The 12,932-nt window shown below is 33.7% G+C and overlaps 1 protein-coding gene across 1 annotated transcript in view; it reads left to right on the top strand.

Annotated features, from left to right (window-relative positions):
* The window catches only part of LOC129232473 (helicase domino-like), a 295,627-nt gene that overhangs the window by 28,753 nt on the left and 253,942 nt on the right, over positions 1 to 12,932 (top strand). Inside the window, exon 6 of the mRNA XM_054866621.1 lies at positions 5,194 to 5,362. Coding sequence (XP_054722596.1) covers positions 5,194 to 5,362 — 169 coding nt within the window. The remainder of the gene's footprint in view (positions 1 to 5,193; positions 5,363 to 12,932) is intronic.

The following is a 12,932-nucleotide window of genomic DNA, read 5'->3' as shown; positions in this document are numbered from 1 at the left end:
TTTAGCCCAGTCATTGATTTTTCTATAATCAGATTGTTTTTCTGTATTTTTGTATGTCTTTTTAAATGGTGTCATCTGCATGTAGACATAAATAACGCTTATTTGTATGCTAATTTGGATACTAATGTATATATGAAACAACCTAGTGGATATGTACTAGAGCCTGGTAAAGTTTGTTTGTTAAAGAAAGCTTTGTACGGTTTACACCAAAGTGGTAGAATGTGGTACTATCAACTCCATGAAACACTTTTGAAAATGAACTTTTCTAGTTTAGATTGGTGTAATTGTTGTTACATATATAAAAATAAGGTTATTCTTCTTTTTTATGTTGATGATATCATACTTTTTGGCAAACTAAAATCTGATTTGAATGAAATTGTAAATTTTTTAAGAAATCATTTTGAATTAAAAATTTTGGGTGAAATAAGAAAACTTCTGGGTGTTGAATTTCAAAACATTGATGGTAATTGGTATATTCATCAGACAACATATATTAATAAAATTGTCGAGTTGTATTCTAGTTATAATATTCCAATTAGTAATGTTCCTATTTCGGTTGGGGTGGTTTATTCAAAAATTGATTCGCCTACTAGTAAGTTAGAAATAGATAAATGTAATTCTTTACCATATCGAAATTTAATTGGCTGTTTATCCTTTTTGGCTAGTAGAACTCGTCCCGACATAACATATGCTCTGAATATATTTTCCCAATTTCAATCTAATTATGGTGAAAAACATTGGCATGGTTTACTTCGTCTTCTTGGTTATGTTTTGTATACGAAAAATCTTAAATTGAAGTTATCAAATATTTCAAATTTAAATATTAAATGTTATTCTGATTCAGATTGGGCAGCTAGTAGAGATGATAGGGTTTCAATGGGAGGTTACATCATTTTGCTAGATAATGCACCTATCATGTGGAAAACCTTTAAGCATAAATGTATTGCTCTTTCCACTATGGAAGCCGAATATGTCACTTTGACAGAGGCTGCTAAAGAATTTGTCTGGATCATGAGAATTTTAAGAAATGAAAATTTGAATTTAATTTTGAAAAATTGTGAAATATTTTGTGACAACATTGCTGCAATAGATTTTTCCAAAAGTCCTATACAAAATCAAAGAAGTAAACATATTGATATCAAGTATCATTTTTTGAGAAATCTAGTAAATGAAAAATTGTTTAAATTAATGTATGTGAGTTCTAAATTAAATTTAGCTGATGCTTTGACAAAACCTTATACCAAATCTCAACTTGGACATTTTTGTGACATTATTTTTGGGGGTGAAAAATATATAAACTAAATTTGAATTTTTTGGGTGTGTAAAATTTTTGTGAAATTCAATGGTGACTTTGTCAATTTGAATTTATTGTGAATTTTTCTGATTGTTGTGCATGTTGCAAAAATGGGGCCGCTTGTTAGATTTTTAATTTAAACTTTCACAAAAAGTGAAAGAATCACTTAATTTGAAAAAAAAAAAAAAAAAAAATACGTTTTTGCATCATGCAGAATCAATCCCTTTTCGATGTAAACATTGCATCACGTTGTGACGTCATGTGTGCGATCGGTTGCAATGACTCAGTCAAGTGAATGAACTTTTGGGTGAACCGTGTCACCAGTTCATTGTATCTTATAACCGCGAGAATTTTTTTATAGATTGAGTTACTTTTTGATTGGCAACATATCTTTAACTTTCTTGCATTGGCAACACATCTTGTATTTTGCATATTCTTAATTTGAAAGCCATGTGAAGACCTTTAAATACTTCGAGCGATCTTTTTCGCTCTCTCTCTCACCTCACATAGCCGCAAAATGTGTTGTACGTGATTTCTGCCAGTGCTCTTTACTCCTGGCAGGGCGTAATACAACGTGATGTCAATTTTAAAGTCATAAAACGCCTTTAGGCCTATTTTTGTATGTTACGTTAATGCCATATATTCCTTGGAATCAGCATGTTCGTAAAAACTGAATGTATCGTTGTATTTTAGCGGCTAATCTTTGTCTATTCTTCTAAATGTTTTTTAATATCAATGAAGATGTTGTTCGTCAACTTAAGTAATCCTTTGTGGATAATAAATACAGATTTTCCATGAGGAAAAATGCTTCACGTGTTTTTCTTTCCAACTTCAGGCTATGGACATTTTCTTTGCAAGTTCACTTCTACTAGCGGTGTAGTAAGTCTAAATTTCACTACACATAATGCTCACAATCGAGATGAACTTTTTTAGGAGCACTTGTGGTATAACCAGTCTTGCATAATATAGACGAACGCGGCGAACGGCGTTCGCAGAAAATTTTTGGCTCTGCAGAAATTTATTTTCCACTACTAACGTTAATTTTAAAAAAAATGAATTTTTTTAAAAAAAACCCCCACATTTTATTTCTGTTTCTTCTAAATCTTATGCAAAATTAATCTAAAAAATAATTATTTCTTCTTGAAATTGCGATTATAGTACGCTAATTACTTAAAAGACAAAGGAGTCAACAGTTGCAAATCAAGTCGAGACCGCTCCTACTATGACTGTATAGTTTTTTATTTTACACAACCTGGATCGCGTAAGGGGAAAATTCAAGTACATAAAATAAACAACTTTACAGACTACGGAACGATCACTCCTGCTGTAAATTGAGTTCAAATGCGTTGGCGTAGAAAGAGGGGGGGGGGGGGGTGAAGCACTAATGTAAAACTTTTTTAACAGATAACATGCAGAAAATACAGTATTTATTTTTGCAGAAATACTTAATTTCAAACAAATAAGTAGTTTTGTTGATTTGTGTACAAAATCAAATATCTTCATAAAATTTTCAAGTAAAAAGCAGATAGCTCATGTTTTATCAGATCTACATGAACTTTTTCACTGTAAAATGAAAGTAATAATAATGATCACGTGATTGATATTGAGCAAAAAATAATAGTTTAAGCAGTTTTCTTCAGTTAGTGAAAAGTAAGCATAAACTATATGCTGTTTTAAAATAAATAAATAAAAATAAAGTCCCCCCCCCCCTTTTTTTTATATTTTTGTATAAAAGCGTGAATAAGGCAAAATAGTTATTTGCAGAAAATTTTCCAGTTAGGATTTGTGTTCGCAGAAAGCTTTTCATTTTATCTAAGTCTGGGTATAACTATGCTATTTATTGTTCATGTTCGCTGCAATGTTTTTATTATTGCTGGATAGGATTCTACAAAAATAATATATTTTTAAGAAGCCTTTTTTTTCTTGTTAACATGTTGTATTTTAGTACTAATAAATGTTAATGATTACTTAAATATGCTTTCTAATTTGACTCAACCAAGGCACACTTGTGAGGTCCACCAAGAACTTTAATTAGTTTTTCCTCTTGACAAATACGCTGAAAAAAAGTGCGACATCGTTTTGGACAGCCCGTTTGTACTCCTTCAAAATCTCATTTTACTCCTTCAAAACTCCTTCATTTTATTTCTAAAATAGGGAAGTTTTCTGTTTTTCAATTTTATTTTTGTGATAGAGTAACATGTACGAACATCATAGGTTAAAAAAAAATTTGCGATACGATAAGGAGTTGTTTTTGGAAATTAATTTTTAATGTTTAAGCAATTGTGACGTCAAATGGCACAGGAAGTGACGTCATGCGCTCGCTGCGGGAGAAGTCGAAGGACGTGCAGTTGGCTTCTAAGGCGAAACAAAAGGCTTGCCTCCTCGCATTTAACTCCTTGCGTTTCTGGAACATTAAACCTTTCATCCTCTCAGCAATATTCGAATACCATCATTGATGTTACTTGAGGAAGATTATTAGATTGTGCTTTAAAAAATCCGGCCTCCATAGTGTGTTCAAAAGGATTATTGAATTTCTAAAAAATAAAAATGTCAGCACGCTGAAAATGTCCGTAGCAAAAACAAAGGATCTTCGGCAAAAGGCTGTCCATTAGTGCCCTGTGACGTAAGCTCGTGACGTTTCAGAAAAGCGCACTTTTGAGCATGGATTTTTAAAAATTCATTTAAAATCAATCAAATTCTTTTAAAATTCGGCAATGAAAAGTTTTGAGGGTCAATTAACTATATCCAATTGTCAAAATATGAACATTTAATAGGTTGCAACTTCCCTATTGAATATGAACCTTGCATCCATGAGCTTCCTCTTGTGTTCATCGGCAAGCTGCCTAGGGACCAACCTTTCAGCCACCTTGTTGTAACCGCGGACCTCCAAGGTAATGTTCTGCACCCAGAAGAAGCCACTATCTTCATCAAGAGCTTGCATTATCTCATTAATGGTTACCCTCCCGTTATTGCGCACCATCTTGTTGATCTAAGTCGCTGTTCATTCTGTCAAACTCGGCCGCCCCGAGCGCTGCTCATTATGGACATTTTCCCGGCCCTGAGAAAACTTCCGGCATCATTTCTGTATGTTTTTGACACTTCTCACTGTACACTTCCACTAATTGATGTTGAATTTCTGTATTTCTATCAAAGAAACTTTTTGGCATTTAAAAATTGAGTGATTTGAGCGTAGTTTGCACCTGGCGGGCATTTTCTAAACAGCTGCTAGGCAGCGACTGAGCATCTCAGCATCGCAAGGCTTGTTTTACACACCTAACCAAGGAATGCAGTGCTGTCGTCCCGTTTTGAATTGCAACTTGCGTTTGGTAATGGCGTTGTTGGAGGCCTTACTTTTCAATATACCCTTGTATGTGCGTCTACAATAAATAAAACATATTCTTATTTTTGAACAAATTTATGAATAAAGTTAACAAAAGAAAGTTGTCTTTCCATTTGTTTTTTTTTAATAGTATACAAAATAATTTGAAATATTCCTATGGTTTTTTGGTATAATATGAATTTAAATCATTATAACTGAAGATGCAGCGAAGTCAGAAAAATGAAATACACCCCTGTTTTATTTATGAGCTAATAGGGAAGCAAAGAATTTTCCTGAGAAATACAATGTTTTTACTTCTTAAGTGATCTAATATTTGATTGGGTTTATTTCTTCAGGGGACAGAGGAAAAGCACGATATAACCAAATGAGCAATATAACAAAGGGGTTACTGTACCTTCATCTATAATTATTATTTTTAATAAAACAGCTTAAATACTTCTTTAAGAGCATAAACTAATAGTGAAAACATTTGTACATCATATAAAATTTACCAAAAGCTGTTTCTTTAGTAATCTTTTTTAAAGATTTGAATGCCAATAAATGTTTTGTTTTTTGATAGAGAAAGTTTGCTGAAGAAAAAACAAATGCAAAAACAAGTGCGTTAGATGATGATATAGATTTTGAAATTTCCGAAGATGAAGAAGATGATGAACAAACAATATTAGAGCAAGAAAGAGTTGAAAAACATGTGGACCATGAGGAAGAAATTAAAGAGTTAGAAGCTGAAAGTAATTTTTTCTTTTTTGTTTATCATTTTCTAATGTTTCACACCTATTCACTCTTTTATTGGATTGGTTTTATTGAGCAACAACTAATATCTTACTTGCATCAACTGATGATTTTTGATCTTCCTAGGTGATCTTTCAAATTACCATGATGAAGAATAAGTCTTAGCTTGTTTTATAAAATTTTTATTTAGAAGCTAATTTTTATAGTCGGCAGGGAAAGATTTACGGGAGGGCTTGCGGGGCTACTGCCCCGGGGCTCCACAACAAAGGTGCCCCACAATAACATTTTTACAAAATATCCTAACTTTCACGGGTCCAAAATATCGGATAAATACATATATATCAAAATATGCGGATATATAACAAAGTATCGGATATTTTCGAAAATATGATGATCTTTTCGAACTCTGATTAGAGGCCTCCACTCCTTCGTTGCCCCGGGGCCTCCACACAGGGTTCGTACGGGTCATGGAAATCCTGGAAAGTCATGGAAAAAAAATAACAGAATTTCAGACCTGGAAAAGTCATGGAAAATTGAAATTTTCATTGAAAGTCATGGAAATTTATTTCAAGTCATGGAAAAATGTCATGGACAAAGAGAAAGGAACTGTAGTTAAAGGAGCATTAGAAATTGAGTGATTTAACAGTATAGGACATAAAAGCTATTAAAAATGGAAAATGGAATGATCCAAAAATCAAATCTGAATTTTGAAATCTCATTGCATCCACTTCTGTCGCAGCCGCTTGCCGTTTTTTGTAATGTAATTTTACTGCCTGGACATCACTTATTTTTAATTTTCTGTTATTTTCAACACTTCTTATGTTTCATATTTTGTAGTAGCAAAATTTCACGTTCTTAGTTTTGCCACACCCACTCAAAAAAAAAAGCAATTGAATTGCATGTGAGTTCGATTCCATCACTCGTAAGGACTTTATTATTAAATTTATCAGAGTTTATCTTAATTTGTTGAATCTTTTAGAAAATAAAGATCTTAAGTCAGGCAATAGAATACAGAAAAAGAGAAATTCTAATGCTCTATCTCAGTAGTGCCCAACATAGGGCACACAAAACTAATCCATTCAACCCACTGCTACATTCAATGTTGGGAATTAGACGTGTTCTGGAATTTCTGAACCTATTAATTTGTATGCATTTGAAATTATGCAAATTTGTAAACAAAACAAACATACTTTTGAATCAGAAGATTGATTCATTACTGAATGGTTTTTTCTAAAAAGATCTGGTTTAGAAACATGAAGAACTAAACTATGTGGCTTTACTTTAAAGAACCAAACTACTGTCAAGTTACGTGGATGATTAAAGGCACTGTTGACACTGAAAGTTAACTTTTGAAGCAAATTTATTGAAACTTAGTGATGATTCATTCAACCATTGTCAATTTCTATATCATTCTGCCTGTTTAAAAAAAAAATATCAAAAATATATATCTTAATATGACATTTAAGCATCATCATATTCCCTTCACCGCATTTTTACTTTACTTAAATTTATATAATGAAGACAAATAAGAATAGTTTAGTTTTCTAAGTGTGCACTTATATTTTTTCCCTTATGAGTAAGTGCTTCAATGAGGCTGTGGCATTCATATAAAGGTTTTGCTAATGCTCATTTCCAAATATTACCAAGTTTGAGATTAAATAGTGCTATTCTCTTTGTGTAACGAGGTCATGAAAATTTCCATTGAAGTCATGAAAAAGTCTTGGAAAAGTCATGGAATTTTTTCTCCAAATAGAGTATGAACCCTGTCCACACTTCCAAATCTGACCCTGATAGTCGGAGGTTACAAATTGTCTGAGTTCATTCAAGGCTTTACTAGAGTAGATTTTACGTTTTTTTTTGACTTGTGTAGGGTTAGTTGTTGTCCTAAAAATCCTAAAATTCCCAAAATTTTGATATTTTATTCCCTACTTGCATAGAAAAATAAACTTCTTACAACCAAAGAATTTTTTTTTTTTTTGAAAAAAAGAGAGAAAAACCTAGGGTTCTGTGTGCTGCATTTTTTCTTGTGAAAGGGGGGGGGGTGCAGTTAACCAAAACAAATGCTCAATATAAACTGTTTGTTTTATCTATACTTGGTAACTCTTGCAGTCATTCTTCTTCTGCAAAAAAGATATAAAATAAGAACCGAAATATAAACAATTGGTTCCAAAAATATATTTATATATTTAGAACAAAATTTAAATGGGTTGTCCCCATGTGGAAGTAATATTTATTGTGCTTATCTTGTGTTGCTCAGCGTTAGCGTGTTCTTCCATCCAGTATGAAGAGTCAGTTTGCTTTGTGTTTCTCTTCAGTGAAGTTGGATTTTTTATTTGTTCCTACCTTTTTGCTTTAAAAATGTAAATGATAGTATATTTAATACAATTGCAATGGAAAACGAAATTCTCTTCCTTGTGGTTGGAAAAAGCAGACAGAAATTGATGCAAAAACAGCACATGTTGCCATGCAGAAAAGGATAAATTTAAAGCATTTTGTTCTGTTTGTACAATATTTCTTCTACTGAAAAAAATTGGTTATGATTAAAGCAATTCAAATTTTTTAATCCAAATTCACTACTGAGATAAAATTTGAGCAAAGGTTTTCTTAGTTTTAATCGCAGTAAAAAAAAAATTTATTTGCATCTTTAAATGGTTTATCTAATTTACAGGGATATTTTTTATTTCAAAATATCAAATTATGTTATAAAAGTAAAGTGCATAAATAATTTTGGACTTGCTCCCTTTTAATTCCCCCTTATTAAGGAAATTTTTCCAACAACAAGGCAAGTAAAAAAGCAATTCAACATACATTTATCCTACTGGTATGTAGTGTGTATTTTTGCTTCATACGTGGTCACTCTGTTAAAGAATAAAACATTGAATGCATTCTATTTTAATTTTCAGGATAAAGTTTGAAGCATTTTATCTTCCTCTACCAAAATCAAGCTTATAAATTGCATTTTATGTCCTAAAACTGTTTAAATCACCATTCCGACCCGATTGTGTAAAATTACGCATTTTCAGAAAAACACCCCTTTAGTCGAACTTAAAAGCAAAACTTCATCTGTATACAAAATTTCCAGATTACTAATTCCCATCATTAAGATTGATCTATATAATATAATCAAAAAGTATGTATGTATGTTCCCTGAAAAAATCCAGTTTACGTTGGATATCGGCCAAACTTGGTAGAGAGTTTGCATTTAGGCATCTGAGAATGAAGCCATGAGTGTTCTTCAAATGCCAAAAAAGTACCAAACCGTTTGCATTTTAATTTGAGGTCCTGAAAATATCGTTAAATGGCTCTTTCTACCCAAAATAATTATCTGAATGTCTTGTTTTCCATCTCATTCGAAAGCCGCAAAAAATTCCCTTGCAATATATTTATTTTTTCTGATTTCAATTCCACCAAGGCTGTTAAATCACCAGACAAAAAGATAAGAGCATATTTTTAAGTGAAGGAACATAATAAATCGGAAATTTATTGTTTGCTGCGAACTCTGTTTTGATGAACATGAATAAAATCATTGAGAAGAAACAACTGTTTCCATTTTTTTTCCCTCCACAGTGAGCAAGAGTCCTGCTTTTATTTTTAGGCTTTTCCTGTAATTGGGGGACTTAAAATTTTTCCCTTATTTTGGTTATTTTCCCGTGTACTGTCGGCAGTGTTGGGTCAGCTGCATATAGGTGAAAGCTGAGAAATTTTGTTAGTAGTGGGTATGGTTGTTTGGTTTAAACCACGTTTGTTTAAACCATGATATAACTGTGGTTTAAACCAAGTGGTTTTAAAAAAAAAAAAAAACATGTGGATTTTTTTTTTCAAAAGTGTTTTTTTTTTTTTTTGAAAAAATTCATTGTTTTCCCCGAAATGTTTCACAAATTTTATGTATTATTGCAAATAGATAAAATAATTAATTTAATAAATTTAGAAATTTAAATTTTTTTAAGATAATGCAAGTTTGCTAAAGAGTTTTTATTTTGTTTCTTTCTTTTTAAAAATCAATACAGCTTTTCTATTAGGTACATAAATATACAAGGCAGACCAACTAAGCTTTTCTAAAATTATAGGGGAAAAAATTCAAGTAACTCTTTTATAGTTTTTAATTTTCATTATTTTTCATTTTTATGCATTTCAAAATAGTTTGAAAGCCATATTTCAACCAAGACTTACCTAATTTACTTGATTACTTAAGATTTATTGAGATAGATTATGTACTGTTGAAGCAATGTGTAGTGTAAAAATATCTTAATACTAGAATATTTAGATAATACAGGGTTGTCACGCACCGGGAAAACCTGGAATTGTCAGGGAAAATGAAAATGGCCGAAAATCAGGGAAATGTCAGGAAAAATGAAAAATTGCATATTTCCGATCGTTTTATGACGTCAAAAAAAAAAACCTTTCAGCTTTTTTTTCCCCGCCATTCCCTTCATATTCCTCGTTTTGTCATTCCCCTCTTTCTTCTTCCCCCTGCAATTCTTTTTATCAACTCTCTGTTATTGGTGCCTGCGCCATGGCAGTCGCCTGCAGACATGCTCAGAAGGTACTTACATAAAAAAAACCAGCTGGGGAAGTTAAATGTTTCTAAATTTGTGACTTTTTCTATGCTAGAGCTAATGTTAAATTAAGGGGTCATTGAGCACCCTCTTAAAATTTGAGTAAGAAGTTAAAACTTTTACAGCACAATACTATTAGTAAGTCTAAAAAAAATAAGGGTTGTCTTGTACTCGAGCTGAGAGAGAAAAAAAAAAAAAAATTGAACCACCCTTAGTACATATTTTTGATTATTTCAGCTTGAGTAAATTAAATTTGGTAACCATTATTTGTAAAGTTTGAAAATGAGGTAAGTTTTATCAAAATTTGAGATGCATATATTAATGTTGCAAAATGAAAGTGGAGATCGATAACCTGGAATTTTTCTCAAAACCACCTGGAAAACCTGGAAATGTCAGGGAATTTCATTCTTGAACTTCCGTGGCAACCCTGTAAGAGAAAAAAAAAATAACAGGGTTCGTACGCTCCGGGAAAACCTGGAATTGTCAGGGAAAATGAAATAGTTAAAAATGTCGGGGAAATGTCAGGGAATTTTCCAAATTTGCCCCTCAAATTTGTTTTTCCAATTTTTTCCCAGGGAACTTTGTTTCATGAGATCTAATCTCCCTTTTTATCTATTTTTCCTAAATTGTAAAAATTTTGAGGCAAAATGAAACTGGCAATTAAAAAAGTGGCGACCCAAAAGAACTTTCTCAGCCGCCATTTTTGACCCTCAATAGTTCTCAAGAAAATAATTCCTCGGGTGAATAAGAATTATGCACAAATTCAACAGGGAAGAGGACAATTTACTGCTTCGGAAGCACAAACCTGAAAAATGGAGGTGGGGGGGATCTGGGAATTTTTTTTTTTTTTTTTTAAAATCAGAATATCTTTTAAGCTACTTGTGAAACGTAGTCGCCATGTTTGGTCACTCACAGGATAGAAGTAGACACGATCCTTAAATGTCAAAGTTTCCAAAATCAAAGCATAATTGGAATTTTTTCTTTAACTGCAAATTAATGAAAGTATCACAAAATGTGCTGAAAATCGTTTTATTATTATTATTACCGTATATACTCTCGATAAGTCGAGAAATTTTGTCCAAAAAATAAAGAGGAAGAAAGGGGGGTCGACTTATACTCGGGTCAAAAATTTCGAAAATATTTTCCGATCAACAATTGAGGAGAAACGATACGCGAAACACCAACGTACGGTTACAGGTAGTTACCGCTAAGTTGATCGTGTCGCAAATTGTACTCTTTTAAATAAAAATATTTAAACAACCCTACAAAATATCAAGGAATCAAGAAAATTTTATTTCTTTTTATTAAGAATAAATTCAGTGGTTAATAAAAATTGTAACCGAAAATTGAATCTTCGCAATTGTTGAAACGGATATCTTATCTTTTCACACGAACTATACTTTCTGTATTCAGAGTGGCAACATTTTGTTCGCTTGCTTTATATGTTCCTTGACCTGAATCTCGACATTACACGTGCTCGTGCGTAGTTTCTCTCGTTTTGAAAATGGCTGATTTTTTGAAGCAAAAGCGCAAACCTTATACGGCTGGTTTTAAGCTGCAAGTGATTTCTGCTGCCGAAGCAACGAACAACTCAGCTGCTTCACGTGAGTTTGGAGTCAGCGAAAAACTCGTCCGGGATTGGCGAAAGAAGAGCGAGGATTTGCAGCAGGTACCACGTACGAAGAAGGCGCTGCGTCACGGAACGGCCTCGTTTCCAAAATTGGAAAGCAACTTGAATGATTGGGTTGTGGACTGCAAAAAAAATGGCTATGCTGTGTCGCGAACTGCAATTCGTTTGCGAGCGCTGAAGTTGGCGAAAGACGAAGCATTTGTTTCTCCGGGCAGCACGTTTCGCGCATCATCCGGGTGGTGTACGCGATTTATGAACCGGCATGGATTGTGTCTGCGACAGCGAACTAAAATTGCCCAAAAACTGCCTTCCGACTTGGAAGAAAAAATTATGGATTTTCAACGGTATATAATCCGCAAAAAGCAGGAATTTTCTTTTGAACCGTCCCAAATTGGAAATATGGACGAAACCCCATGAGTTTTGATCTCCCGGGAAATAGAACTGTGCATCAAAAGAGGGAGAAAACTATCCTGATAAAGACAACAGGCCATGAGAAAACCAATTTTACAGTTGTGCTCTCCTCTCTAGCTGATGGGGGGAAGTTACCACCGCTCATCATTTTCAAACGAAAAACTCTGCCAAAAAATGCAGTGTTTCCTTCTGGCGTGGTGATTCGGGCCCAAGAGAAAGGCTGGATGACGGAAGCTGGTTGCGTCGACCGGCTCAAAACCATTTGGGATAGGAGGCCGGGAGCCTTGCATAAAAAGAAATCTCTCTTGGTGTGGGATATGTTCATTGCCCACCGGTCCGACGCTGCTGCAAAAAAAGCGAAGGAGTTGAATACGTCGCTTGCCGTAATTCCAGGGGGGTTTACATCTGTGCTTCAACCTCTGGATGTGTGTCTCAACAAGCCCTTTAAGGGTCATGTCAGAAAATATTGGGCGGAATGGATTAGTTCCGGGCTACCGGCCACAACAAAGGGCGGAAACCTTAAGCCGGATCTAACTTTGGTCGCCCAATGGGTAAAAGATGCTTGGGACGCCATCCCCCAAGAAATGGTGATAAAATCGTTCAAAAAATGTGGCATTAGCAACAATTTGGATGGCACAGAGGACGATCTTCTGTTTATTGACAATGATGCCGACAGTGATTCAGAGGCCGATCTCTCTGACGATTCCGATGCCGCCGCCGATGTTTACGATGACGCGGTGTTGACGCAAGAGGGCTTCCGGGAACTTTTCGGTACATCCGACTCAGAATCCGAGTTTGAAGGGTTTTGAGAATGTGTATATATTTTTAATTGTTTTTCTTTTGTAAATAAATGTGCTTTTTATTTTTGAATTAGAAAATATTTCGCTATTTTTTTCCGAGAGAAGGGGGGTTGACTTATACGCGGGTTTTGGATTTTTCCTGGGTTTTTGGTTTGAAATTGGGGAGGTCGAC

The sequence above is a fragment of the Uloborus diversus genome, chromosome 1, assembly GCF_026930045.1.
Source record: "Uloborus diversus isolate 005 chromosome 1, Udiv.v.3.1, whole genome shotgun sequence".
NCBI classification, from domain to species: domain Eukaryota; kingdom Metazoa; phylum Arthropoda; class Arachnida; order Araneae; family Uloboridae; genus Uloborus; species Uloborus diversus.
The sequence above is the reverse complement of the archived record's forward strand: the minus strand, read 5'-3'. Positions and strand labels throughout refer to the sequence as shown.